Raw genomic sequence first — 27,224 nt, forward strand, 5'->3', positions numbered from 1 at the left:
GCTGCTGGGTAACCTTGGGCCAGTCACACTTCTTTGAAGTCTCTCAGCCCCACTCACCTCACAGAGTGTTTGTTGTGTTGGAGGAAGGGAAAGGAGAATGTTAGCCGCTTTGAGACTCCTTAAGGGGAGTGAAAGGCGGGATATCAAATCCAAACTCTTCTTCTTCTTCTTCATGCCTCAGAGAAAAACATGGGGCATGAAGGAACGGCAGAGAAAAGGGGTGCAAGGAAACACGAAACGCAGAGAAATGACACGGCCTCTTTCAAAACAACACTTTTGTTTTACTTTACTAAACATACAAAATTTAGTACAAACTGAGGTGAATTCTATACAAAGCACCGGCAGGCGATTAGGAACAACCTCCCACAGATAACGTTAACATGGCACCACCGAGCAGGTTACACACGCATGCGCTACTAGAAGGCCACGGCTCCCAATGGGCCTAAGAAGACGGGATAGATTCTTTTATTTTTGCCCTTTCAGTAAGTGCATCTCCCCCACCTCAGCCATTGCCTCATGCAGCAGGGGAGTTCGGGGGCAAGTTTGAGACAGCTAGCATCTCAGCAAAAATAGAAAAGGAAGAGGAAAGCAGGCAACATGGGGTTCTTTCCTGCCCTCCCACCAAGATGGCAGTTAGTAGGGATTGTGGACATGTAAGTGTCTGAGAGAAAGGAGCATCTTTTGCAGGCAGGAACCCATCGCATGGGGTAAATGGTCACACAACGTGCGCCACTAGGTGCCTTCGTTGCCTGTTTTCCACCACTAGGTGGGGCAAGTGAGAGAGCAGAGCAGGAGCGATTCCCAAAACCCTTGCGCTGAGAAAGCCAACCCTGCTTGCTCTCTCTCTCTCTCTCCCTCTCTAGGCAATTTTTGACTGCTGCTGCCGTCCGGAGTTGGACAACGGTACATAAACCAAACACTTCTGAGGTTATGTCAGGATTCTCAAGTTTTCTTAAAATATGAAATTTCTCCGCCCCTGCAAAAAAATAAAAGGCCAATTCACAAACGGCAAAAACAGAGTTTGTGAATATCATGAGATTGAGGAAATGGTTGTGGCCAAGGGATATGAACAGCTTAAAATATTGGCCTGCTCTGGGTTTGATGGAAGATGCTGGGCTGTTTTCAGCCTCCCCTCCCTGCCACAAAAGTGCTAAAAAGGTCTTCCTTTAGAAGGACAACCTATCGTTTCCTTGTTCTAGTGATCTGATTCTCCCCCAGCATCAGGGAGGATGCAGTGGGGCCGGCAGATCATGCTCAAGCCACAACTGGCCCCCCTTCTTTCTAGATCCCATCTGATGTGGCTGAAGGTCTTAGCCCTTCCCAAACTCAGTATACTGTCCTGATTTAGGACTGCCTCGAGTTGCTGTCTTTGCATCATGCCAGGAGCATCGCATGGCTGCCCATGACGGGCCCAGACTCCCCTGATGTGCACACCCTGATCGTGCTCTCCTATTGGTGAGCAGACATGGCCACAGTCCTCTCCCATAGCCAATGACCATTCAAGTGGATATCGGTACAGAACGGCGCCCCCTTAAAGAGAAAGGGGCAATGGGAACACATATCCCAATTCCCCTCCAATCCTGGCTGTCTTCTTGATTTAGGTGAGGTTAAAAGTGGCATCTGCCAAAGGGAAATATAACCGTATTCCCTCCAGCTTTATAAACCAAGTAGCCTTGACTGACCAGATCAGCAATACCATCTCTGGCAGGGAGAAAAACAGTCTCCACATTTAACCACCGGCCTGAGAGAGAGTGCAGGTATAAGCAAATGTTACCCCAGTGTGACATCAGTGGTTGCAACAGAAAACATTTTTTAAAAAGAAAATAAAAGCTTTCCAGCATGCAAATATTGTGGATGGCGTTGCAAAAACAAAATGGATGGGAAGAACCAACAGCCAAGGGGGTCGGAAAGGTGGGTGAGGTAGCAGAGGAGGACAGTCCTGTTGCAGCACAGAAAGAGGAATGTCTTGGAGGAGGGAGGCAGGATAAAGCACACCAGGAGGCACATGAAATTAGGGGGAAATAAAATGATTGGAGCTTCGATTAACCCAAAGCAGGCGGCCTGCAACCTTTAAGTTAGAATGAAGATTCAGGGACACATCTGGGAAGGGGGGAAGGTATCCTCCAAGACCAGCTTGCGGCCATCTTGAGGAGCTGGCGTCCCCGCTTCTCGGGGCGCACGAGCGATGTCTTGCGTGTGCGTTGTGTGTCTTGTGTGCGTCGCACCAGCTCTTCTGGGTCACGGGCGGTCAGTCAACAGAGTCGCAGATCTCTGCCACAGCAGCGTTGAAGGCATGGGGTTGGTCGGCATAGACGTGGTGGGAGGCACCCGGAATAGCCTGAGGGCAAGGGGGAGAATCAGAAGGGGAGACAGAAATACGCCCCAGCCTCAGGCAGCCACCCGTCAACAAAGCATGCCCCTCAAAGTCCAGAGGTACAAGTTGCGTACAGACGCGGACTCGCCATTGACAAATTTAACAATATTTGGAATTCATTTTTATAAATACTGTCTTAGGTTAAGGTGTGGTTAACTACAATAATAAACTTTCTTATTTTTTGGTTCTGTTTTTTGCTTTCTACATGGGTGCTGTTTCTTTTTTTTTCTTCTTCTTTGCGTATCATCTTACTTGATGCATTTGTAATTACAGTCGTGCCTTGGTTCTTGAACGTAGTCCGTTCGACTTCTGAAAAGTTCGAAAACAAAGGCACAGCTTCCGACTGGCTGCAGGAGCTTCCTGCACTCAAGCAGAAGCCGCATCGGACATTCAGCTTCCGAAAAACGTTCAAAAACTGGAACACTTACCTCCAGGTTTGGGGCATTTGGGAGCCAAAATGTACAAGTACCAAGACATTCGAGAACCAAGGTTTGAGTGTATGTACTTATTTTCAATAAAGTATATGAAATTTTAAAAAAAGGTCCAGAAAAACCAACCTCCCCATGAATAAGGGGCCTTCAAGAACAAGGTGTCTCCTTGAGAGCAATAAATTTTGAAGTCTGGGCTAACCATTTGGACCTGAGTCAGAGCCTTCAGGCTACATGAGCACTCAGACCCAGAGGGTTTATTGCTTAACACCACAGCTCCTTAGCTGTGTGCAACTGGCTTCCTGTTTCTGATTCCTGCTCTTGTGCTACTGACCCCTGTGAATACCTCTGCACTTTTGAATCCTGACTGCCTTTGACCTGCTCTGCTGTGTGTGACGTTGGTCTTCCCTTATGATGCTGCTATTGGTCAACTCATGGACTGCCTCACTGTGCATGAGTCGAGCTTAGGGCCCTGCATATCTGACTGATATGAAACAGGACAGCTTCCCCGCCCGCCCCCAACCAACCCTGACACCCCAAAGTGCTCTACTGAGATGCCTCGAGCAAAACCATTTTGGAGTTACACATCAGAAGTGCTTCTAGCTGGCTTTTTGACCACAAGGTCTTCGGGGCAGCTGAAGAAGTGAAAACATCAAATGTCCTTGAATGGAGAGAAATCACTCTGCAGGGGGATTCTGGTGCCTGATTATGGGTGGGAGGGAGGCCCAGAGCCAGGATACCACCGATTCATTCTCCTATGCACGTATGTTGAAAACTGGAATTCTAAGCCTATGCTCAGTCCTCTTTAGCTCCTGGCTGTCACTAGAATTTGGCCACATTTCCCCCCTAAGTCATAGGGACGGGGAAATCTGAATTGCAAAAATGCTGAGGATTTTAGGCTAGAGGATTCTCCACTTAGGCCCCCATTCCCACACTGGGAACATCCAATGCAACAACAATTACTATCATGGTCTGCTCCCCACCTCTCCATGCCAAAGTTCCTACCATGTCGCAGACGTAGCTCCCCGGCCGCAGGATCTTGACCTTCTCCCCGGTGCTGGTATCAATCCAGGAATTGGCACCGTAGATAAGAGTGATCGGCAAGTCGCGGCGCACCAGGTGGATGCGTTCCAACATGGGGCGCCGGGCCCAACCAAACGCCTCCGACATGGCCTTGAACCCGGCCTCGCCACTGCAATGGGGGAGCGCATGGATGGAAATGCAGTAGGGTTAATGGAGACAGGAACATGGACCGGAGCACATTCCCCACAGCAGCTGGTATTCCGAGGCATTCTGCCTCTGACAGAGGATGTGAAACAGTGGAGGTTCTCACCTGGGTGTCTGGGCATTGCAGTGGTAGATGTACTCTGAGATGGTATCGTCATCAAAGAAATCGGCAAACTTCTGCTTGAAGTCTGGTCGGAAACGCTGCACTAGCCCAGGCCCTGGAGGAAAGGGTGGATGCAGTCAGTAGGTTCTCATCAAACTTTTCCCTGAGCTTCCAATAAAAAATAAAAAAAATAGCGATGAATGAATTTCTCTTTTCAAGTTGGGTAGCAGCCTTCCTCTTTGCCAAGGATCCACGAGCAGGACTGTAGATCTCAAAACGTCATTGTTTACATCTCCAAAAGAACTGCCATCCCAAGTGACTTCCTGTGAGAACCCCTTCCTCTCCACATTTATCTCCAAACACAGCTCTGCCCATTTTACAGATGGAAGTGCTAAGGGAGGTGGGTGATGCCTCATTTGAGGTCATCCCACAAGTGTGTGAGATATGGGTTTAGGTGCCCTGGATTCAAGTCCTAGGGCAAATGTATTTGTCATCCATGCAATCTCAACCTACCCATATGCACTTGGGATTATGTTCCCCCCCCCCCCCCATATCTATGGGACTGGTCTTCTGGGATTGTTTGCTTTTTAAGGAGGAAAAAAAAAAGATAAGCAAAGGAAGGTTTGCATGGAATGGAGAAAGTGAAAAGAGCTTTTCTCCCACTTGTTTAAATATTAGATATTAGGGTCACCCAATTTGGGAATATTCAGGAAGAGAGGTAGAAACAGCTCAGAACAAGAGAGTCTTGTGGCACCTTAAAGATGAATAAATGTGCTATGGCTTAAGCTTTTGTGATGGATAATCCACTTCATCAGATGCATGAAGTATTCCAGGAAGGGAATTCACTTTTTTTAAATACCAGAAAACAGAATTCTTTGAGCATGGATCCTTAAGTAGCCAAAATGCATGCTAGCAACAGGCTTGGGGAAACCCAACGATTTTCAGAAGTATAAAAAAATGTTTTAAGGAAAAATAGAAATAATCAAAGGCAGAGTAAAATAGCCCAATGAGGACTGAGAATGTACTGTGGCAACAGAATGCTAACTAATTGGGGTGGGGGGATCCAGAAAACCAGGGAGAACGGAATGCAATGGAGTATCATGAAAGTGGGTATGGTTGGCTGTCACCCTTGACAGAAGTATTTCACCTATAACATTTCTGTTGCAGGTACCACTTGCCTCAGCAACTTTCAACAACAGGGATAAGAAGCTCGACCACTTCTACTATGAACAAGTGACAATTCCGGCACATCCTGCTGCTTATTCTCCACCACCCTCCGTTTAATCTTCTTGCCAATTTCACTCACCCCAGGGCCCAGCAGCTCGAAGCACAGCCAGAGGGTTTGACCGTCCCAGCACCGTTGCCACAGCCTTGACCCAGGTTGGAGGGGCGCGGATCTGAGCCGGGTCGGATGGACGCATGGGGAAGCCCCAGGGGTCCACGAGGATCAGATGTTTCACCCTGGGTCAGGAAAGCCATGAAAAGCTGCCTAAGGTTACAATCCTACACCACTGAACTCAGTGGGATTTACTTCAGGGTACATGCGCACAGAGGCCAGTCACAAACAGTGTTCGAAATCTCCATTGTTCTAGGCACATTTTGCAACCGGGAATTTCATTAGCATAAGCAGTTTCTGCGCTCTGGGTGCAGTACTGCGCCTAAGATTTCAGATTAAAACTGCAGAGTGAAATGAAAGGAGGACCTTTTTCTGCTTCTCCACTTTCAGCTACTCTCTGAAGACTGGAGAAGAGACCCCCTTAAGAATATTAAAGGAGTGGGCAGGAGAAGGAGTAGACCATGTGAAAAATGAGCACAGTATTTTAGCTGCAGTTCATTCATTTTCAGCTTTGTATTCTTATTTTAAAGAGCACCTAGACATTCCATTGTTGTACCCATAACCCAGGTTTAAGGTGTCATTTAGCTCCTAGTGTTCATATCTCAGTTTCTAACACTGGTCACAAATCCAGCTGACTGCTAAAGAAAATAATAATTCCCCACTCTAAAAACTCTGCATGTTGGAAAAGTAGGATGCTAGGAAGATCTTCTCTCTGATATGCTAGCTTACTATATACGAGGATCATTCATTTATGATACTTAGTTGAGTATCTGATTTCCCACACCTAAATTCTCAAGTGGTACAAACCAGCAAAGGCTATACCATCCAATGTTTATCCTAAGAGCCTACTTAGGTACCCAATTAAGTACCTCCAGGGAGGCCAGCTTCTTAATAACATCTATATGCTTGACTTAGATGGGAAGGGCAGAAAGACAGGCATTACTGGCAGGTCTATTCACTAGAAATTATGACAATACTACAGACTCTCTGCTGTCCTAGCCTTAGGATCTTTCTGGAACTTCTGTAAGACCTACCTGTCCAATTCCCATCATCCCTGGCTAAAGCCACAAAACGTACCTCTCTGGATACTGCAAGCTGTAGGAGGCTGCCAGGAAGCCACCAAGACTATGGCCGAGCAAGATCATGCTGGGGATGCCCATCTCCCGACGCCAGGCCTCAATGGAGTTCACAAACTCCTCTTCGGCCCCCTGGGCATCCCGGGGAAAGGGGGGCCGGGAACTGCGGCCGAACCCCAGGAGGTCGAAGGCGTGGAGAGGGCGACGTTGGCTCAGCGAGTCTAGGTTGAGGATCCAGAGTCCGATGCCCCCACCAAAGCCATGCACCATCACCAGGGGGGTGCGTCCCTTGCCCCGTTCCGGAGACAGTGATACGGTCCAGATCTTGGCATGGTTTGGGAGGGAGATGTATCGGGCCACAAATCGGTTCTGGAGGCCTGAAGATGGGAGAGAAAAAGGGGAAGGTGAGCATCTAATACCCAGGATCCCAAAAAACCCAATACATATCATGGGGCTCAGGTTCTGTCAGACGTTGCGAGGCACACTAGCACTAATGGCTGCAGAAAGGGATTTGATGGGAGGAAAGATGTACCCCGGATATAGGGGAAACTGTGGGTTCCAACTATCATCAGTCCCACCCAGCATGGCCAATCTTCCAGAAAGATGGCTGTTGTCTTCAGGTCCCTCCTTAAAAATTAGCAAGGTGCCCATGGCAATTTTCAAATACCAGATCAGATCACAATCAGACAACAGAGATCCATTTTAGAAGAGGCATTTCTCTTTCTCTCACCCCCACTCCGTTAAATGCTTCTTCTACCCAAGAAGCTTAGACAAAAGAAAGCTTTTCTTCCTCCAAAAAGCATTTGTCTGTGTGCTGTGCAAATGCATGCATGTATAAACTGATTGATCCATTAAAACTCACCTGCTTAAGCAATCAAGATTTCTGTAAGTAGGCGGTGGCTCATTACGAGCAGTAAGATCTAGGGGGGAAATCTTCATATTCAGGATCACAATACTACCAGGTATTATACGCTGTACGTTAGAGAGGGCTCTCTTGACAGCCACGCTCAGAAGTGTGGGGAACGGCTCTCTCTGTGGTAACCTATAAGCTGAGGAACTCCTGCCCCACAGAGGTGCATTTAGGATCTTCATTACACAGCTTCCGATGTATGCTGAAGTCACACCTCTTTACCCTGACAGTTAGGCAATTGTTAAGAGACCCAACTCTTTTACTCTGAAAAATCTATACCGAGTTGTTTTTGCTTGGAAGTGTTTTTACCTGCTTTTAAAATTGGCTCGAAATGGTTTTACTTGTTTGTTCTATTGTTTGACTGTACTTCTAATGTAATGGAAGGCTAATACAACTCATAAACAAGTACACGAGGAGCATTGTGGGAAATAAAAATGGCACCTTAGGCCCAACCACCTGGTTTTGCTCAAGAGTGCTGGGCCAGGGAAAAACAAATACCAGGGAAGCCCGGGCAGGCAACCACAGTGAGCCTTGGGGTGCCAGGTGTAGATACCCTAAAACTGATGTTCAAGGTAAGAAACAAAACCCTTCCACTTCTTGGTGGATCTTAATTAAACCACAGAAACTCCCCCCGTCAATTGTTATTTGCCAACTAAGATTATTATGGAGCCATGGCATTTTTTCCCTGGCAACTTCTCTGGAAAGTTTCCCTCTCTCTGTCTTGGCTTAAATTTGAGGCCATTCAATGAAGACGAATGTTGGAAGACTTGGGACAAACAAAAGAAAGCACTTCTTCTTACAGCACATCATTAAACCATGGAAATCATTCCCAACCAGAGGTTGCGACGGCTGCCAACTCAGGACAGCTTCAAAAGAGGATCAGACAAAATTCCTAGTGGGCAAGGTTATCAATGGCTACCAACCCTGATGACTCTGTTCTCCCTCCACTGTCAGAGGGGAGTTGCTGGGAACTGCAAGAGGGGAGTGTGCTGTTGTGCTCAGGTTCTGCTTGTGGGGCTTCCCATGGGACTCTGGTTGGCTGCTGTGAGAACAGGATGCTGGACTAGATGAGTCCACAGATCTTATAGGATATCAGTTAGCGTCTCTATTTTGGACAAAGGAGAAAGAGGACACTTCTCAAGCCCTCCTTTACTTACACTGCAGGATCCGAGCTTCCACGTTTTTGAGGTGGGACATGGAGGTGGGACGCCAGGCAGGCAGCCAGCCCCCTAGCCAGCCTTGGGTCCTGTGGAAGGGATATAGTTTAGTTGAGACATGGGTGGGCAGAGGCAGGCAGAAAGGGAGAGCAAAGGGGTTGGGAGAAGAAAGGAAAAGGAAGACATCGAAGGGGGTCAGTGATAAACAGCAGCTTCCCATAGCAAGCTTTTGCAACTCTGTGATCATTGGAGGAGAATGTGACTTGATAGAGCAGGAAAAAGCCCTTGAATAACTAGGGTCTCTATAGCACAAAGAGAAGGGATATGTTCAAATTTTCCCAAAAAGCACCCAGAGGAAATGCTACCATGTTTCTAGGCGTCACTCCTGATGGGCCACCTTGTTTTTCTCAGCAAAATGCTAACACACAAATACTGAACATGAACGGAAAGGGCTGCCACATGGAAGTTTCAAAGCAGAGGTTAGATAGCCTTCTGTCCTGGATGCTTTAGTTGAGATTCCTGCATTGCAGGGGGGTTGGACTAGATGACCCTTGGGGTCTCTTTCCAACTCTACAATTCTGTGATTCCACAAGACTGCCACCCTACATTATGAACCTAGGTCCCATTAAGGGCAAAGTGAGTTAATACCTAAGTAAATACGCTTAATAATGGGCTGGGAAATCCCTAAGTAAAATCAGCCCTGAACTCACTTAGTGGCCCAAAGGCAATACCTTCTCCCTTAGCCTCCCTTTCTCACTGCAAGGGTGATAATACAGGTTCTGCAGGATACTGACACACCTATCCTCGAAATCGCTGAAAACCTGCCAATATCCTAGCAGTGCTTTTCAGTTTTGAACCATGCAGAGTTTTCACCATAGCCTGAAGACTAGCCACTTGCATCTTTTTGTTTCACTTAGGGAACGGCAGCCCATGACGGTCAAAGCAGAGTGTGGATTAAACCTGGGTCTCCCTGGTCCTAGCCTGACACTCTAGAATAAAAACACTAATAGATAATACCGGCCAAGCCTGTGGGACTGTTGTAAGAAATAATGTGTGCACCACCATCAAATTTTGGGGGAAGGTCTTTAACTCAGTGGTAGAGCACCTGCTTTGCATGCAGAAGGTCCCAGGGAGAGGGCCTTGCCTGGAATCCTGGAAAGTAGCTGCTGGTCAGTGTAGACAATATAGCCATACCTCGGAAGTCGAACAGAATCCATTCCGGAAGTCCGTTCAAAACGTTTGGGAACCAAGGCATGGCTTTCGACTAGCATCGGACGTTCGGGTTCCACAGAACGTTCGCAAACCGGAACACTCACTTCCAGGTTTGTGGCATTCGGGAGCCTAAATGTTCAACTTGCAAGGCGCTTGACTTCCGAGGTATGACTGTACTGCACTAGATGGACTGACTCAGCATGAGGCAGCTCCCTCTATTCCAACCTGCAATGAAACTTCCAATATGTTGTATAAATGCTGAACTTTATCCTTATGGTGGTATCAGAGTCCGTTCCATAATCCTGTGAGTGACAGGATCCCCTATAACCAGAATCATGTGATCAGATAGGCAGTTTTCAGTGCCTGCCTGCCTCCCTCTCTTAACAGTTTGCAGTGGACAAAGTAGGAGGGGGGAGAGATTAAACTACTATACTCGCATTTAAGTTTCTGCCATTTCATCTCCTGCCCCCTGGATTTCCACATAAACCCCACTATCAAAATTCTAGTTATGGGAGCTCAGTTTGCAAAGAAGCAGTGGAGAGGTAAGGGTCCTCCCTTTCCAAACTTCAGCCAAGGAAGTTGATAACAACTCTGTAACTAACATATAGCACACATCAGCACATTTAGAGTCATCGCAAGCACTGGGTCAGTTGCCAAACAGCACCACTCACACCCCCGGCAGAGTCTTTGTGGGAATGGAAAATGGTTACATTGAAAAGACATTGGCTGCCTTCCTCGTCCTGGGTGGAGGGGAAGCTTGGGAGAACAAGGCTCTACTGTTATGATGCAATGATAAGGACAGCTAGACAAATTGCCTAGTCACTCTCCTTTTCTGCTGAATCACTTCCAACTCACAACCACCTGGTACCTTGAATTAGAGACAGTGCAGACCTACACAGAGAGAGACATTCTGAAAGGGTTTAATTGCAGGGCCAAGTAAAACTAGTAGCCATTCCAAAGTCTTTCCTTAAACCGGGCAAGTCTGCTTCCTTCCAATAGCACCACAGCTAATAATTGTATCTGGGCACAAAGGATATTTCTTCAGCATCTGGAGTTCAGAGGGGTTTGCCTCTCTTGTTGCCTGGGCAGCTGCTCCCCTTCAAAATCAGTTCAAGAACCCAGCGCCTAACCCCAGACTATGTAAAGCCACATTAAGATGCAAGAAACTCTGAACACATGCAGAGGATTTTTTCCCCCTTCACCACTGAATAGCCCCATCCCACCCAACTAGGATTGGGAGAGAGAGAGATCTGTTTTCATACTAACTCTGAATTCCAGCACCTCTCATTTAGAACTTAATCATCACTGCCTCTGGAATTATGAATAACAGTCTGTCTCTTGCCAAGACCTTGAAACTCTGCCTAAAATGCTGCAAGCCTTGTTACTTAGTTCTATGTGGGAGGGAGGGATGTTATGCTTAACTAGCAGAAAGGGCACTGTATTCATGCTCACATGCAGTCTGGACTTCACACATGCCAGCTAGAAACTCTAGTGCAGAAAACAGTTCATGGGGCATGGAGTAGATTTATATTCTGCCTTTCAATTCATATGAATGTAAGATCAGGCCAATGCCCCATCTTGTCCAGCATCCTGTTCTCACACTGGCCAAGCGGATGCTTGTAGGAAACCCACAAGAAGGCCCAAGAGCAAGAGGACTCTCCCCTCTTTTGTTTTACAGCAACTGGCATTTCTGTGGAAGCAGAGCAAAGCTATTATGGTTAGTAGCCTTTGATAGCCCTCTCCTCCACAAATTTGTCTAATGCTCTTTAAAAGCCATTTAAGTTGGTTGTCATCTCTGCCTCCAGTGGAAGCGAGTTTCATAGTTTAATTATGGTTTGGTGGGAAAGTTAATTTATGAACTCCTGGAAATTAATCCCTGCTTGTAGGGCAGCAGCTGAAGAAGGAGGAAAAAGGGTTTTCTTGTGTGTGTGTTTCTTGTGGCTGATTAGCTGCTTTCCCTGTGCAAAGGTCAGAGGGGGCAGGGCTTCTGTTGAAGTAGGTGATTAGCTGTGGGAGGAGCTTATCAGAGCTTGTAGGGCAGCAGCTGAAGAAGGAGGAAAAAGGGTTTTCTTGTGTGTGTGTTTCTTGTGGCTGATTAGCTGCTCTCCCTGTGCAAAGGTCAGAGGGGGCAGGGCTTCTGTTGAAGTAGGTGATTAGCTGTGGGAGGAGCTTATCAGAGCTTGTAGGGCAGCAGCTGAAGAAGGAGGAAAAAGGGTTTTCTTGTGTGTGTGTTTCTTGTGGCTGATTAGCTGCTCTCCCTGTGCAAAGGTCAGAGGGGGCAGGGCTTCTGTTGAAGTAGGTGATTAGCTGTGGGAGGAGCTTATCAGAGCTTGTAGGGCAGCAGCTGAAGAAGGAGGAAAAAGGGTTTTCTTGTGTGTGTGTTTCTTGTGGCTGATTAGCTGCTCTCCCTGTGCAAAGGTCAGAGGGGGCAGGGCTTCTGTTGAAGTAGGTGATTAGCTGTGGGAGGAGCTTATCAGAGCTTGTAGGGCAGCGGCGCGCGCCTAGCGGCGCGCGCAGTTTGATCCATCTTTTAGATTTAGGGGAGCTAGTCTTAAACGTTTGTTGGGGGAGACCTAGGTTTTTTGGGGGGATTTATTTGTCCTGTCTTCACGCTTTTTATCATGGAGGACCGCTGTAGTCAGCCCCAACGACACGTTCTCAAGATGGAGGGTGAGGGAACAGCTGCAGTCGCCTGTGGTTCCTGCGCAATGTTTGCCATCTTGCCAAAGGTTGCAGGCAGCTTTACGTGCAGCAATTGCATGTTGATTGCCCTCTTAAAAGACAAAGTCCAGCAACTGGAGGAACGTGTAGCTACGCTCCAAAGAATTAGAGAGCTGGAGCTCTTTTTGGAAGCAACAGAGCACACCGTCTCCACCAAGGAGGAGACAGGGGACTCCCCTGAGAAGGAGGCTAGTTCACCAACACAGGAGCCAGATATATGGAGAAACGTGACTCAAAGAAGTAGGAGGGCCAGGGTTCGCTCGGATTGTTTAGAAATACACAATCGCTTTGAGGTCCTCTCCCCTAGCATGGAAGACGAAGAGCAGACTCCATTTGAGGATCTCTCCCTCATTACAGTCGATCAGGTATATGAAGACGAGCAGCAAAGTCAGTCCTCAGGGAATGTGCAGGTGACCTTGGAACGGACAGCTCACGGAAGAACCCCGACCAGACCTAAGAGGAGGCGTGTAGTGGTGATAGGGGATTCCCTACTGAGGGGAACAGAAGCAGTTATCTGTGGGCCTGACAAGATGTCTCGGGAAGTGTGCTGTCTCCCCGGGGCTAAGATCCAAGATGTAACTGAACGACTGCAAGGAATCATAAAACCCACTGACAAATACCCCTTCCTCTTGGTTCATGTGGGAACCAATGACACTGCAAGCAATAGCCTCCAGAAGATCAAAAGAGATTACGAGGCTCTGGGCAGGAAATTGAAGCAATTAAATGCACAAATTGTCATCTCATCTGTCCTCCCAGTTGAACGACGTGGCCCAGGGAGAGAGGGAAAAATAGTGGAAGTGAACAACTGGCTTCGCAAATGGTGTAAACAGGAACGGTTTGGATTCTTAGATCACGGAATGCAGTTTCTTGAAGATGGACTTCTGGCAAGCGATGGGCTGCACCTCACAACGGTTGGGAGGAATGTTTTTGCAAAAAATCTCAGAAACCTCATCAGGAGGGCTTTAAACTGACTAATGTGGGGGAGGGAGACAGTGGTCCTGAAGGTAGGAGTCTATCAATTGATGAAGATGATCATCCAAATGTCATAGACCGAATGGCGCAAACAGCACGCAGACCTAGTGGTGGGAGGAAAAAATCCTTAAATAAGAGACACGGGGGAATGATTAATGGACTTCAATGTCTGTACACTAATGCGCAAAGCATGGGAAATAAACAAGATGAGCTTGAGCTCTTGGTGCAGCAAACTAAATATGACATAATAGGAATCACTGAAACCTGGTGGGATAAGTCCCACGATTGGAATGTAATAATGGAGGGATACAATCTATTTCAGAGAAACAGACCAGACAAGAAAGGAGGAGGAGTGGCGTTATATGTCAGGGATGTGTATACCTGTGAAGAGATCCAAGATTTAGAACCTCAAAGCCAAAGTGAGAGCATTTGGGTCAAAATTAAGGGAGAGAAGAATAACAGAGACCTCATTGTGGGAGTTTACTATAGATCCCCAAGCCAAACGGAGGACATAGATGATGCCTTCCTGGAACAGATGGCCAAGCATGCAAAAGGAAGGGAGATAGTAGTAATGGGGGACTTCAATTACCCGGATATTTGTTGGATGTCAAACTCAGCCAAGAGCATAAGGTCAAACAGATTCCTCACTGGCCTTGCAGACAACTTCATTGTCCAGAAAGTGGGAGAAGCAACAAGAGGAACAGCCATTTTAGATCTGGTCCTAACCAATGTTGATGACCTGGTTAGTGGGGTAGAAGTGGAAGGATCATTAGGCGCGAGTGATCATGCTCTTCTGAAGTTTACTATACAGCGGAAAGGAGCAGCCAAGCATACTAGGACACAATTTCTCGACTTTAAGAAAGCCGACTTCATAAAACTTAGGGAAGTGCTGGGTGAGATCCCATGGACAGTAATACTAAAAGGAAAGGGAGTTCATGATGGCTGGGAGTTTGTTAAGAGGGAGATAGTAAAAGCACAACTTCAGGCAATACCAATGAGACGGAAACATGGAAGGTGCCTAAAGAAGCCAGGGTGGCTATCTAAAGAACTTTTAACTGAGTTAAGATTAAAAAAGGATGTGTACAAAAAATGGAAAAGGGGGGAAACCACCAAAGAGGAATTCAAACAAATAGCCAGCACGTGTAGACACAAAGTCAGAAAAGCTAAAGCACAGAATGAACTCAGGCTTGCTAGAGAGGTTAAAAGCAACAAAAAAGGCTTTTATGGGTATGTTCGTAGCAAAAGGAAGAACAAAGAAACAGTGGGGTCACTCAGAGGAGAAGATGGTGAAATGCAAACAGGGGACACAGAAAGGGCTGAACTCCTCAATGCCTTCTTTGCCTCAGTCTTCTCCGATAAAGAAAACAATGCCCGACCTGAAGAATTTGGAGCAAATGATTCAGCAGAGGAAACACAGCCCAGAATAACTAAGGAGATAGTACAAGAATACTTGGCTAGTCTACATGTATTCAAGTCTCCAGGGCCAGATGAACTGCATCCAAGAGTATTAAAAGAACTGGCAGATGTGATTTCAGAACCACTGGCAGTCATCTTTGAGAATTCCTGGAGAACAGGCGAAGTCCCGGCAGACTGGAGGAGGGCAAATGTTGTCCCTATTTTCAAAAAGGGGAAAAGAGAGGACCCAAATAATTACCGCCCAGTCAGTCTGACATCAATACCAGGGAAGATTCTGGAGCAGATCATTAAGCAAACAGTCTGTGAGCACCTAGAAAGGAATGCTGTGATCACCAATAGTCAGCATGGATTTCTGAAAAATAAGTCATGTCAGACGAACCTGATCTCGTTTTTTGACAGAATTACAAGCCTGGTAGATGAAGGGAACGCAGTGGATGTAGCCTACCTTGATTTCAGCAAGGCATTTGACAAGGTGCCCCATGATATTCTTGTAAAGAAGCTGGTAAAATGCGGTCTTGACTATGCTACCACTCAGTGGATTTGTAACTGGCTGACTGACCGAACCCAAAGGGTGCTCATCAATGGTTCCTCTTCATCCTGGAGAAGAGTGACTAGTGGGGTGCCACAGGGTTCTGTCTTGGGCCCGGTCTTATTCAACATCTTTATCAACGACTTGGATGATGGACTCAAGGGCATCCTGATCAAATTTGCAGATGACACCAAACTGGGAGGGGTGGCTAACACCCCAGAGGACAGGATCACACTTCAAAACGACCTTCACAGATTAGAGAACTGGGCCAAAACAAACAAGATGAATTTTAACAGGGAGAAATGTAAAGTATTGCACCTGGGCAAAAAAAATGAGAGGCACAAATACAAGATGGGTGACACCTGGCTTGAGAGCAGTACATGTGAAAAGGATCTAGGAGTCTTGGTTGACCACAAACTTGACATGAGCCAACAGTGTGACGCGGCAGCTAAAAAAGCCAATGCAATTCTGGGCTGCATCAATAGGAGTATAGCATCTAGATCAAGGGAAGTAATAGTGCCACTGTATTCTGCTCTGGTCAGACCTCACCTGGAGTACTGTGTCCAGTTCTGGGCACCACAGTTCAAGAAGGACACTGACAAACTGGAACGTGTCCAGAGGAGGGCAACCAAAATGGTCAAAGGCCTGGAAACGATGCCTTATGAGGAACGGCTAAAGGAGCTGGGCATGTTTAGCCTGGAGAAGAGGAGGTTAAGGGGTGATATGATAGCCATGTTCAAATATATAAAAGGATGTCACATAGAGGAGGGAGAAAGGTTGTTTTCTGCTGCTCCAGAGAAGCGGACACGGAGCAATGGATCCAAACTACAAGAAAGAAGATTCCACCTAAACATTAGGAAGAACTTCCTGACAGTAAGAGCTGTTCGACAGTGGAATTTCCTGCCAAGGAGTGTGGTGGAGTCTCCTTCTTTGGAGGTCTTTAAGCAGAGGCTTGACAACCATATGTCAGGAGTGCTCTGATGGTGTTTCCTGCTTGGCAGGGGGTTGGACTCGATGGCCCTTGTGGTCTCTTCCAACTCTATGATTCTATGATTCTATGATCCTTCTTTTCACATACTTCCCAATTGGCTTGCAGGCTATAATTTCATCTAACAGGCCTGATTCCCTCAGTATCTTCCCCTATTAAATCCTTCCTCCCTTGCCATTGGGAGGGTCTTTTGCCTGCCCACCACACCTAGCTTCTCCTGAGCACCCATTTGCCTTAGGAGGAAAGGCAGGTTTAGCCTTAAGCCTTATACAGATTCTGGTCTGCCTTTTCTTCCTTATTCCCTTGCCAGCTTCTCTGCAAACCCAGCCTGCCTCATCCCTTTCTAAGGACGGTATCTTGGTGACAGATCATAACACCTTCCCCCTCAGCAGAATCCAGAGCAACGCTTCCATCAGCAGGTCTCTTTAACTCCTTCCAAGTGCTGAGCCAAAAGAGTGCTTAGCCAACAACCCACACAACAAAGCACATCGGACCCGAAACCACCTGTAGGAGCGAGTGAAATGCACAACTCCGTACACTGTAGGGCCTACATTAACAACCACCCCGTTTCAAACCTTAATCCCCTCTCCCCTTCCCTCCAGAACCAGGATCTGTATTAAAGCAGCAAAATTAAATTAATCTATGACTGAGAGAGTGGCTCCGCGACCCGGAAATATCCCACAGTGAACTCACGACTGCTCAAGGTCTTCCTCCATTACTTCCCAAGAAGGAAAACATCACAACAGCTGGTGAGGAAAGGCGTGCGTAAGGAAGGGGTGGAACTAGAACTTGGGGGCGTGGTTCATATTTTATGAATGGCTTGGGGTTGGCGGGGAGGTGTGGGTGAGGCCAGTTGTATAACCTTCCTGCTGGGTTATATAAGGGGGGCGGGAGGGATTCTCCAAAAGAGAGCGCAGCAGCCCTCCCTGGACTCCCTCCGCTTGCCGGGTAGATTGGAGTGAAAGAGAGAACAAGAGGGCGGGCTCTTTCCCCCCTGATGTGGGCGGAGGCATCACAAAGAGGGGAGGAGTCTAGCGGGGGTGATTGATGGCTGCAGGGAGGAGGGCAGGATTAGAAAAAGGGGGAAATAATGGGGAGTTTTTTCTGTGCAATAGCGAAAAGAGAACTTGCAAGTGTTGGGAGGGGAAAGCGTTCGTAGTGTGGGTCCCAGTTAGGAGGAAAAAGGACAGTCTACGATCCTGCACCCCCGGACTAGTTTTCGGTGTCAGTGCTTTCTTGCATGCATTCCTTTATTGAAATCACTTTTTTTCTTTCATCCCTTATGATGCGACATTACCAAATTATTGTATTCTGCATTTATTAAATGTCCACTATTCTTTCCCCGCTCATCATTAAAAAGTGGTTCTCAGGGTTGTTGGCCGGGAGAGTTTCTGAACACAAGCAGAGGGGCATTGCCTCTTTTTCAGTTAAGGGCTGCTACTTCCATCCACCACGAATTCCAAGGTAATTTCGAAACGACCGCATAGGGCATTTCTAATTGTATTGGGTAGCCTATGCTGTTAGTAGCATGGGGCGTTTGAGGGTTTAATTATGGGGTGGAAAGCGGCATGCTATGGAATGGGAAGCTATAATGGTGTGCAAAGCGCCTTCCTTTCAAGCTGCAGCTTGCAAAGCCAAGACTGTTTACTTTCGTTACCGTGAGGCTGGAAGCAGGGAGTTCTGATTGCGCATGCGCAATGACATGCCATGTAACCTATATGACACCTTCTCGTAACTGCCAGTTGAACAAACGCATGCGCATTGAATTCTCTCCTTAAATCGGATGCCTGCAGCGCAAATTAATAGACCCTTAATAGCATACTACTGCTGCTAGTTTTGCTCTTTTCATTTTTTTTTAAATTTAAAACATGTTTTCTTTTAATTTCTCCCTTGAACCAAAAGCTTGTGTAAGGATGAGTGTACTACACATGCGCAATAGACCGCCCCTACCAGGAAAAGGTCCGTGATAGTTTCCAATCCGATTGTGCGCCTGCGCTGCCCTCTTGCAGCCGCTCATGCACAACGCATGCGCACGAATCAGCCCATTCTAGAATTGCCCTTTCAGCAACCGAAATGCACAACACGCATGCGTAGTAGGGACTATACCGTCTCTGCGCATGCGTCTTACCCCATACTGACACGGGAAGCGTTTACCCGCTTCCGGCCACCTCATTTTTATTTTTTCTTTAATTCAAGTTGTGTGAAACCCTCTCCGTCGCTATGTCAGGCGCAGCTTCTGGGTCGTCCGGGGCCGGAGCGAGCTCGGTGGGCTCGGTAGTGCGGCGTTTCCTAGCCGAGTACAGCAGCGGAACGCCGAGCCGCCTGAAGGTGCTGGACGCCTACCTGCTCTACGTCATGCTCACGGGAGCGCTGCAGTTCGGCTACTGCCTCGGCGTCGGCACCTTCCCTTTCAACTCCTTCCTGTCCGGGTTCATCTCCGCCGTGGGGAGCTTCATCTTGGGCGGTGAGGACGCTCCTTGACTTGGCAGCTTCGAACGCGAAGCCGTTGCTTTTTAAATTTAAGTGAGGGGGGACGTGTGCAACGGTCGCCGGGTCAGCCTACCAGTGGTCTTTACGTGAGGGAGGGGGGATGTTCACATGGCAACGTCGCGGGGGTTCCATATGGTGACGTGGAAACTTAGCCTTTCGGAAGGGTGGGGGGGCGCGAAGGTTCTGCGTCGTCGTGGTAACGGCGCTGTTCAGCTAATGGAGACAAGGAACAGGGCGGGGTTGTGATAGTTGCCATGGCAACTGCGGAGTGTGCGTGGGAGGGGAGTGGGGGCCATGCTAGTGACTCCCACCTATGTTCTCCTCTAGGTCTTGCTTCAAGCAGGACTACAACTCCTATCAGCCCCTGCCAATATAAGCCGTTGCTCTAGGGACTCGTACAGCATCTGCAGCAGTAATAATAATAATAATAATAATAATAAATAATTTATTATGTATACCCCGCCCATCTGGCTGGGCTTCCCCAGCCACTCTGGGTGGATTCCAACAAAATGTTAAAATACAGTAATGCATTAAACATTAAAAGCTTCCCTAAACAGGGCTGCCTTCAGATGTCTTCTAAAAGTCTGGTAGTTGTTGTTCTCTTTGACATTTGGTGGGAGGGCGTTCCACAGGGCGGGCGCCACTACCGAGAAGGCCCTCTGCCTGGTTCCCTGTAACCTCACTTCTCGGAGGGAGGGAACTGCCAGAAGGCCGTCGGAGTTGGACCTCAGTGTCCGGGCTGAATGATGGGGGTGGAGACGCTCCTTCAGGTATACAGGACCGAGGCCGTTTAGGGCTTTAAAGGTCAGCATCAACACTTTGAATTGTGCTCAGAAATGTACTGGGAGCCAATGCAGATATTTCAAGACCGGTGTTATATGGTCTCGGTGGCCGCTCCCAGTCACCAGTCTAGCTGCTGCATTCTGGATTAGTTGTAGTTTCCAGGTCACCTTCAAAAGTATCCCCACGTAGAGCGCATTGCAGTAGTCCAAGCGAGAGATAACCAGAGCATGCACCACTCTGGCGAGACAGTCTGCTGGCAGATAGGGTCTCAGCCTGTATACCAGATGGAGCTGGTAAACAGCTGCCCTGGACACAGAATTGACCTGTGCCTCCATGGACAGCTGCGAGTCCAAACTGACTCCCAGGCTGCACACCTGGTCCTTCAGGGACACAGTTACCCCATTCAGGACTAGGGAGTCCTCCACACCCGCCCGCCTCCTGTGTCCCCAAAACAGTACTTATGTCTTGTCAGGATTCAACATCAATCTGTTAGCCGCCATCCATTCTCCAACCGCCTCCAGACACTCACACAGGACCTTCACCGCCTTCACTGGTTCTGATTTGAAAGAGAGGTAGTTCCCATCTCTCCTGTTAAGTGTCTCATCCAGACCAGTGAGCCGCCCTATTTGGAGCCTCTTACCCCATGGTCATGGTTGTGACGCAGCCCCAGGACTAACGTTGCGAGTCAGCACACCTGCCAGTGGGCCCAGAAGGGCTCATTCCCATGCCCACCAAGGCACCTACCTTGCTGCAGAGTGGGTGCTGGGCACCTGGTGTGAATGCTACTGCCCATCATTTGCCTCCCCTGGATGTATTTCTGACTGGTGATGGAAGTATCAGCATTGTGTAGGAAGAAGCTGCCATCTTAGATATCCAAAAATGCAATACCTGGACCTCAGAGCACTGATGTGCTTTACAAAGTACAGGTCCCGCCTGCCTGCCAAGAAAACATGTCAGAGCCCAGAGGGTGGAGGGGAGTGATGTGTGATGACTGTTCCTACTATAAAATCAGGTCTGGGAGATTTATTTTCTAAACTCAAAAGGGCAAAGGTTCTTGCCAGAATAGATAACTGGTGGCAAGGATCCACAGACTCACTCTGTAGTTCTTAAATTGGAGTATGAGGTTATGGTCATTCTTTAAAACTTGCTCTACTGTTTAGTGTGATGTGCTGCATTTCCTTCTGGCAATCCGTTACAGTTTGGTTTTTCTTCTCTCTCCCTCTCAAGTTTGTTTGAGGATCCAGATCAACCCACAAAACAAAGGAGAATTTCAGGGGATCTCACCAGAGCGAGCTTTTGCTGACTTCCTCTTTGCCAGCACTATCCTGCATCTTGTAGTCATCAACTTTGTGGGCTGATACTGAAGACTTGGAGGTATGTATACCTGGTTGGGGTACCGTATTTTTCGCTCGATAACACGCACCTGACCATAACACGCACATCGTTTTTAGAGGAGGAAAACAAGGGAAAAAACATTCTGAATGAAACAGTGGATGTATCATTTTTGTGCTTCATGCTGTGGCCACAGACATGTGACCTGATGGTGAATTTGGGGTGACCCAATGCAAAAATCCTGAGAATCCCTGTGGATCCATGCTTTGTAACCACGTTTTTGCACCATTGCAGCCCCAGGCAACAGTGGGTGTGTGATTTTGGGGGGGGCAGGCTGTAGCCATGGACATGCTATGTGCTCTGATGGTGAATTTGGGGTGACCCAATGCAAAGATCCTGAGGATCCATGTTTTGTAACCACGTTTTTGCACCATTGCAGCCCCAGGCAACAGTGGGTGCGTGATTTGGGGGGGGCAGGCTGTAGCCATGGACATGCTATGTGATCTGATGGTGAATTTGGGGTGACCCAATGCAAAGATCCTGAGGATCCATGTTTTGTAACCACGTTTTTGCACCATTGCAGCCCCAGGCAACAGTGGGTGCGTGATTTGGGGGGGGGCAGGCTGTAGCCATGGACATGCTATGTGATCTGATGGTGAATTTGGGGTGACCCAATGCAAAGATCCTGAGGATCCATGTGGATCCATGCTTTTTAACCACATTTTTGCACCATTGCAGCCCCAGGCAACAGTGCGTGTGTGATTTTTGGGGGGCAGGCTGTAGCCATGGACATGCTATGTGATCTGATGGTGAATTTGGGGTGACCCAATGCAAAGATCCTGAGGATCCATGTGGATCCATGCTTTTTAACCACATTTTAAGTGGGGAAGGAAGGAAAAATACAGAATGGACAAGGAGCACAAGAGGGGTGTGCAGAGAAGCAGCTGGCTAAGAATGCAGGAGAGGGGTATAACGGGAGGGAGGAAAGGAAGGCAAAAGTTTTCCCTCACCTACCCACCCAAGCCAGCCAGCTCTCTCTCTCTCTCTCTCTCTCTCTCTCTCTCTCCTGCATGTTTTCAGCAGCACCGGAGCACAGAGACGACACTCTGCTTGCCTGGAGGGGAGGGGCTTTCCCTGCTCTTTGTTCCGTTTGAGCAAACACAGCAAGGAAACAGAGAAGGGTGGGCAGTAAGACCCTGAGGCAGAATGCAGGAAAGCAGCCACTTCCTCTTTTCAGGTTTCCCTTCTCCGAGACGCGCGATTTGATTTTTGCCTGATTTTTTTTGCCATTTGGCTCCAGGGACCACACATTCGCTCAATAACACGCACAGACATTTCCCCTTCCTTTTTAGGAGAAAAAATCTGCGTGTTATAGAGGGAAAAATACGGTATATGATTTTAAAAGGGAAGACTTGGTAGTCAAAATATTGGCTGATGCCATCCTTACATTCATCTCTTATTTAGGTGGTAGATTTCCCAGGTAGGATTCAAGACTTAGCACTTAGAAATTGTGTACTAGTGTCGGCTAGAAAAAACGCTTAGAAGTGCCCTGAGTATTCTCTATTACTTTGGTATAGTTTTCATTCCTGTCATGACTTCTTACAGCTGAACCTCATTATACAAATAAGGTCAGAGAGTCTCAGTGACGGGTGGAGAAGAGGGTCTGCCTTAGTGGGGCCTGAGGTGAGATCCTCTCCTTCTGTGTCTTTTCAGCTCGTGAACATCTTAGAGAATCCCCTGGAATATTGTCTTGAATTTGTCTTGAGTCAGTGAAGTCACAGCTTGATTGGTTCACAGCTTGAACCAATGTTAGAAGTCCATATTTGTGAAGGTACACACACTATTTGTGTTACCAATAAATAAATAAGTAAATAAAGTGTGGACTTCGGGCATAACTTTAGTTTTATACTCTTGATTGTAAAGCCCTGTTCCTATGCACTGACTGAAAAGGCGATAAGTCATTATGAATCTGAGCACTGGGTGGGCTTTTCACCAAAGAGAAGATTAGCATGTGGCTAAGTTTAGTGGCTACCAATCATTTAAAATTCCAGTTTGACGTTGAGACTGATAGTATTTGACTTGTATGTGTGTTTCATTTGCAACACAGTGTGTTTGGTATACAATATAAGCCCTCAATTTCTTGCAATCTCCACGTTAAAAACTCTTCACTTTTTTCTTTCCTTCTTGTAGGTCCTGGATTTGTCTTGTTTGCTGAAAACCCAGCATTCCACTGAACAGGCATCACACCACACATCACAGACTCTGAATAAGTTCCCTGGTGGCAGTAGGGATGGGAATGTTCCCTGAAACATGGCCATTGCCTTCACTTTCTATGATTTTCAATAAACCTCTTTTCTTACATTTCATGTATCTTAACTCTCGGTGATAAATGGAGAAGAGGGCCTGCCTTGATGAGCTTTGGGGTGAGATCCTTCTCCTGTGTCTTTAAACTCATGAAGGCCATCTTGGAGAACCTATTGGAGTATTGTTCTTTTGGAGATCACTCCTTGTGATCTGTCCTGGGAATAACAAATAAATAGCCTATCCTAAAACTTCTGTGTTACCTAACCCTAGCAGGCTAAGTATTACCTTAATCCAGGTATCTATTTCTGTCTTTCTGTCATTTGAGCCCTACTGATTTAAACAAAAAATGCACTGTGGCAGTGTGTGGAATAGTTTGCATGACACATTAAACCATAGCTCAAACTAAACTATCATTTAGTGTGAACGTGTTCCTGAGGTGCTGCTTCTCCACACCAGCTGTTTCCAGGCCATGGACTAAATGACAAGCCCGTGAGTAAAATGCAGTCCAGGAACCTTTGAGCACCTGAACACTGCTAAACTGAACTAACAAGATAATGATTCCTTATAACTAGGATGATTGGAATAGAAAGGTTTGTCTGGCAGGAGAGAGAGAGAGAGAGAAAATACAGAGCCAAATCCTCAAATCCAACATGGGCCCAGATGATAAGGAACTTCTTACTCAACAATTCTTGCAATATTTTTCTCTTTCACTGTCTTTTGCTGCCATCTTGTGTATGATTCTGTGAAGTGCATCTTCAAACCTTGTGTTAACTGGGAGGGTAGATTTAGAAGAAGTCCTTAAAGCATTGCTTTTTTTCTGGGGGGATGCAGAGATACGCATACCCCTAAACATTTTGTGAATCTTTGTCCTTTTGTTCATTTAATGCATTTATTTTTCCTGATTTGAACTCTAAAATGGTGAATTTCTTGAGTCAAAATGAGAGTACCCCTAAACATTTTTAAAAGAAAAAAGCATTGCCTTAAAGTATATTGAGATCTGTAGGAAACAAAACAAATCTTCCACAGTTGAAGACAGCACAATTCCACAAATGCCCATAGCTTTTCACTTGCCCATGTTTGTTGAAATCTGGATCCAGCAACCTTGAAAAACCTACCTTCCAAGACTAGAGTAAATGGGTATTTGCACAACTGTATTGAGATCAGTAATTCAGAATTCACAAAACACCCAGCAGACTCCATAGGAACATGACACCTTGGGTATGCATGCAGAGGATGGCATATTAGAATTCACCCATCCCAACTGATACAAGCTTTTGGCTCTTATTTCCCATTTATATGCTAGATTTGTACAACTTCATCATATGACTTCCTGCCTTGACTGGTTTGGGCCAGTTTACAGTTTGGAGTTGTGTGCTCAGTGATCTATGCTTGTAAAGGAAACCAATGATGTTTAGATGTGGGTTCTCCCTCTCTGGTAAGTGTGTGTGTGTGTGGAGGAATATAAAAAAATTATCAGTCAGTTGCTCAAGACAGACCACTAGCCATCTTAATTGCAGCTTTTCACCATCTTCACCGGAAGTCCCAAAAAGCTGCAATGGGGACTTGCTGTTGTGGGAAGTGATACATAAATTCAGCATACTCAAAAGTGTAAGCAATTACAACTGAAATCTCAATAGCTGTTGGCTTCAATAGGATTCTTAGTAACTAGTGAGTATAGCTTGATGAGCCTACATAGTGCCTTACCAGTCCCAGGACCAGTAGATACTATGCAAAACAAATGTCAAAGAAGTGAAAATAGGGTACAAACTCTTATATCCCATCTATAAATGGTTACTGGTGTAGATGTCTCCCAACAGTATCTAGATGAACTAGTAGGTAGATAGGTCTGATAATAGCTTTTCATTATCCACTCCTCACCAGAGGTGGAATCTCTTCTGTACAAAGGTAGCATAATTATGAATACTCTAAAAGCTGGGGGCAGATAGCAGGGGATCACTTTTGGCTTTATTTCCCTGAAATGGGCTTCTGGGGGTCATTGGCTGACCACTTGGAAAAGAGAATCTGGGGACAGATAGAACCTCAGTCTGATCTTGATGAACACAGCTGTTGCCAGTAGTTGGTGCCTTAGCCAATATCAGAACTGCAGGAAGGAAAACCCATGTTTCATAGACACTTCTGCATCTTTCTACTGTCTACCAAATAACACTTCCCACCATATGTAGCTGGGAAATCTGTACCTATTTCACTTGGGCTTTAGTGACTGCATGGACAGAACTGGATATTTGGTACATGGATAGAGAGGCAACCGAGTGACTATTAACAGCATCACTAAAGAACCTGCACTGATAACTTGTTTGATACTGGGCTAGATTTAGGTTTCAAGGACCTGAACTGCTTGGGCCTAGGTCACCTGGGAGGCAGCATAGATTGTCATGAAAATCAGAGGCCATCCTTGTGCCACAGCCTGCAGATGTCCATCTAGCAACCACCACAAAGAGTGTCTTCTGTATTAATGCCCACACTCTGGAATGGCCCTCCCTCCTCCCCAAACCCCCACGGTCTGGCATGCACCAGCTGATATAATTTGAGTGCATACTTTTAAAAAAATGCTGATCCTGTTCACCATGTCCTTTGCTGGCTTTTGATGCTGGCTGCTGTTGCGTTTTAAGTATTAAGAACATAAACATAGGAAGAGCCTGGATCAGGTCAACGTCCCATCTAGTTTAGCATCCCCTTCTCTCAGTGGCCAATCGGATGCTTGTGGGGATCCAGCAAGCAGGACCAGAGCAGAAGACGTACCCTTCTCTTTACAGCAACTGGTATTCAGAAGCAATACTGCATCAGACCCTCAGAATATAGCCATCGTGGCTGGTAGCCATTGATAGGTTCTCCATATGTCTGTCCAGTCCTCTTAAAGCTGTCCAAGTTGATAGACCTGGGAGCTACGAAAAATGTATTCCTATCAGTTGCCTGTTTAGGTTTGATTTCATTTTTGCATGTTGCTTATTACGTTAATGCAGGGCTCAGCAATCTTTCAGCTGGGGGCCGGTCCACTGTCCCTCAGACCTTGTGGGGGGCCAGACTATATTTTGAAAAAATAATAATAATGAACGAATTCCTATGTCCCACAAATAACCCAGAGAGGCATTTTAAATAAAAGGACACATTCTACTCATGTAAAAACATGCTGATTCCCGGACCGTCCGCGGGCCGGATTGAGAAGGCGATTGGGCTGGATCTGGCCCCCGGGCCTTAGTTTGCCTACCCATGCATTAATGTGTGTTGCCTTGAAGTGGAGGCATGATAGGTAATATATAGGTGTCTTAATAAATAAAAGTATTCAGATTTGACTCTGACAGACTCTCTCCCGTTCAAAGAGGGTGTTGGAGGTCTTCAGTTGCCCCAGATTTCATTTCCAACCTGCCCACAACTAAAGCAGCCACAAAGTTATTCTTAGACCTTGCAGACTCCTTGAGTGGTGATATACTTAGCTTCTCTGCTTCTCTTTGCACCTGCAGCCTCCATCTTGACTCCACGCAGCACCTTGCACCCTGCGCTTGCGGTCTAACGTTTTCTCCGCCTCCCTGGCCGCCCGCTCGAGCCCTGCCACGTGCCGTCTCTTTCAAGCTCCCCACCTCTCTGGAAAACAACCCTTGTTTTCGAGAGGAAGCGGTTTCTGTGGGGTGAGCTTCAAACGCTGACCCAGAAAAACCCACGCGCTTCTGACATCATGGAAGTGAGCTGGTTGACCCATTTAGGAGGCTGACATAGTTTCCACTTCCTGCTGCCTTTCTCACTTGTTGCTGTATCTAGCTTGGGGGTGGCGGCGGGAAGTTATTTTTGAGAATTAAAACGTAAATAGGGTCACTGGGTTAGGGGTTGAAGGCACCTGTTTGGCGGAGGCT

General features: G+C 47.0%; 2 protein-coding genes across 3 annotated transcripts; one reads left to right on the forward strand and one right to left on the reverse strand.

Annotated features, from left to right (window-relative positions):
• Positions 1-260: 260 nt before the first annotated feature.
• ABHD4 (abhydrolase domain containing 4, N-acyl phospholipase B) lies at positions 261-18,933 on the reverse strand. Of its 2 annotated transcripts, none has more exons than XM_083581457.1 (7): positions 18,793-18,933; positions 8,612-8,700; positions 6,546-6,921; positions 5,439-5,593; positions 4,136-4,247; positions 3,808-3,994; positions 261-2,338 (listed from the first exon to the last, which is right to left on the reverse strand). In XM_083581457.1, exons 2-7 carry the CDS (start codon positions 8,649-8,651, stop codon positions 2,249-2,251), a joined length of 960 nt encoding a protein of 319 aa, XP_083437583.1. In that variant the 5' UTR covers positions 8,652-8,700; positions 18,793-18,933; the 3' UTR covers positions 261-2,248. The 2 variants fall into 2 exon arrangements, with proteins under 2 accessions (XP_083437583.1, XP_083437582.1); XM_083581456.1 differs by lacking the exon at positions 18,793-18,933 and adding an exon at positions 17,143-18,123.
• Positions 18,563-23,415, forward strand: DAD1 (defender against cell death 1). The gene is made up of 3 exons (XM_083581547.1): positions 18,563-18,913; positions 20,950-21,096; positions 23,245-23,415. The coding sequence occupies exons 1-2, from the start codon at positions 18,670-18,672 to the stop codon at positions 21,078-21,080; spliced, it is 375 nt and encodes a 124-aa protein (XP_083437673.1). The 5' UTR covers positions 18,563-18,669; the 3' UTR covers positions 21,081-21,096; positions 23,245-23,415.
• Positions 23,416-27,224: the final 3,809 nt, after the last annotated feature.

This window comes from Podarcis filfolensis (assembly GCF_964270895.1).
Source record: "Podarcis filfolensis genome assembly, chromosome: 13".
Classification (NCBI taxonomy): domain Eukaryota; kingdom Metazoa; phylum Chordata; class Lepidosauria; order Squamata; family Lacertidae; genus Podarcis; species Podarcis filfolensis.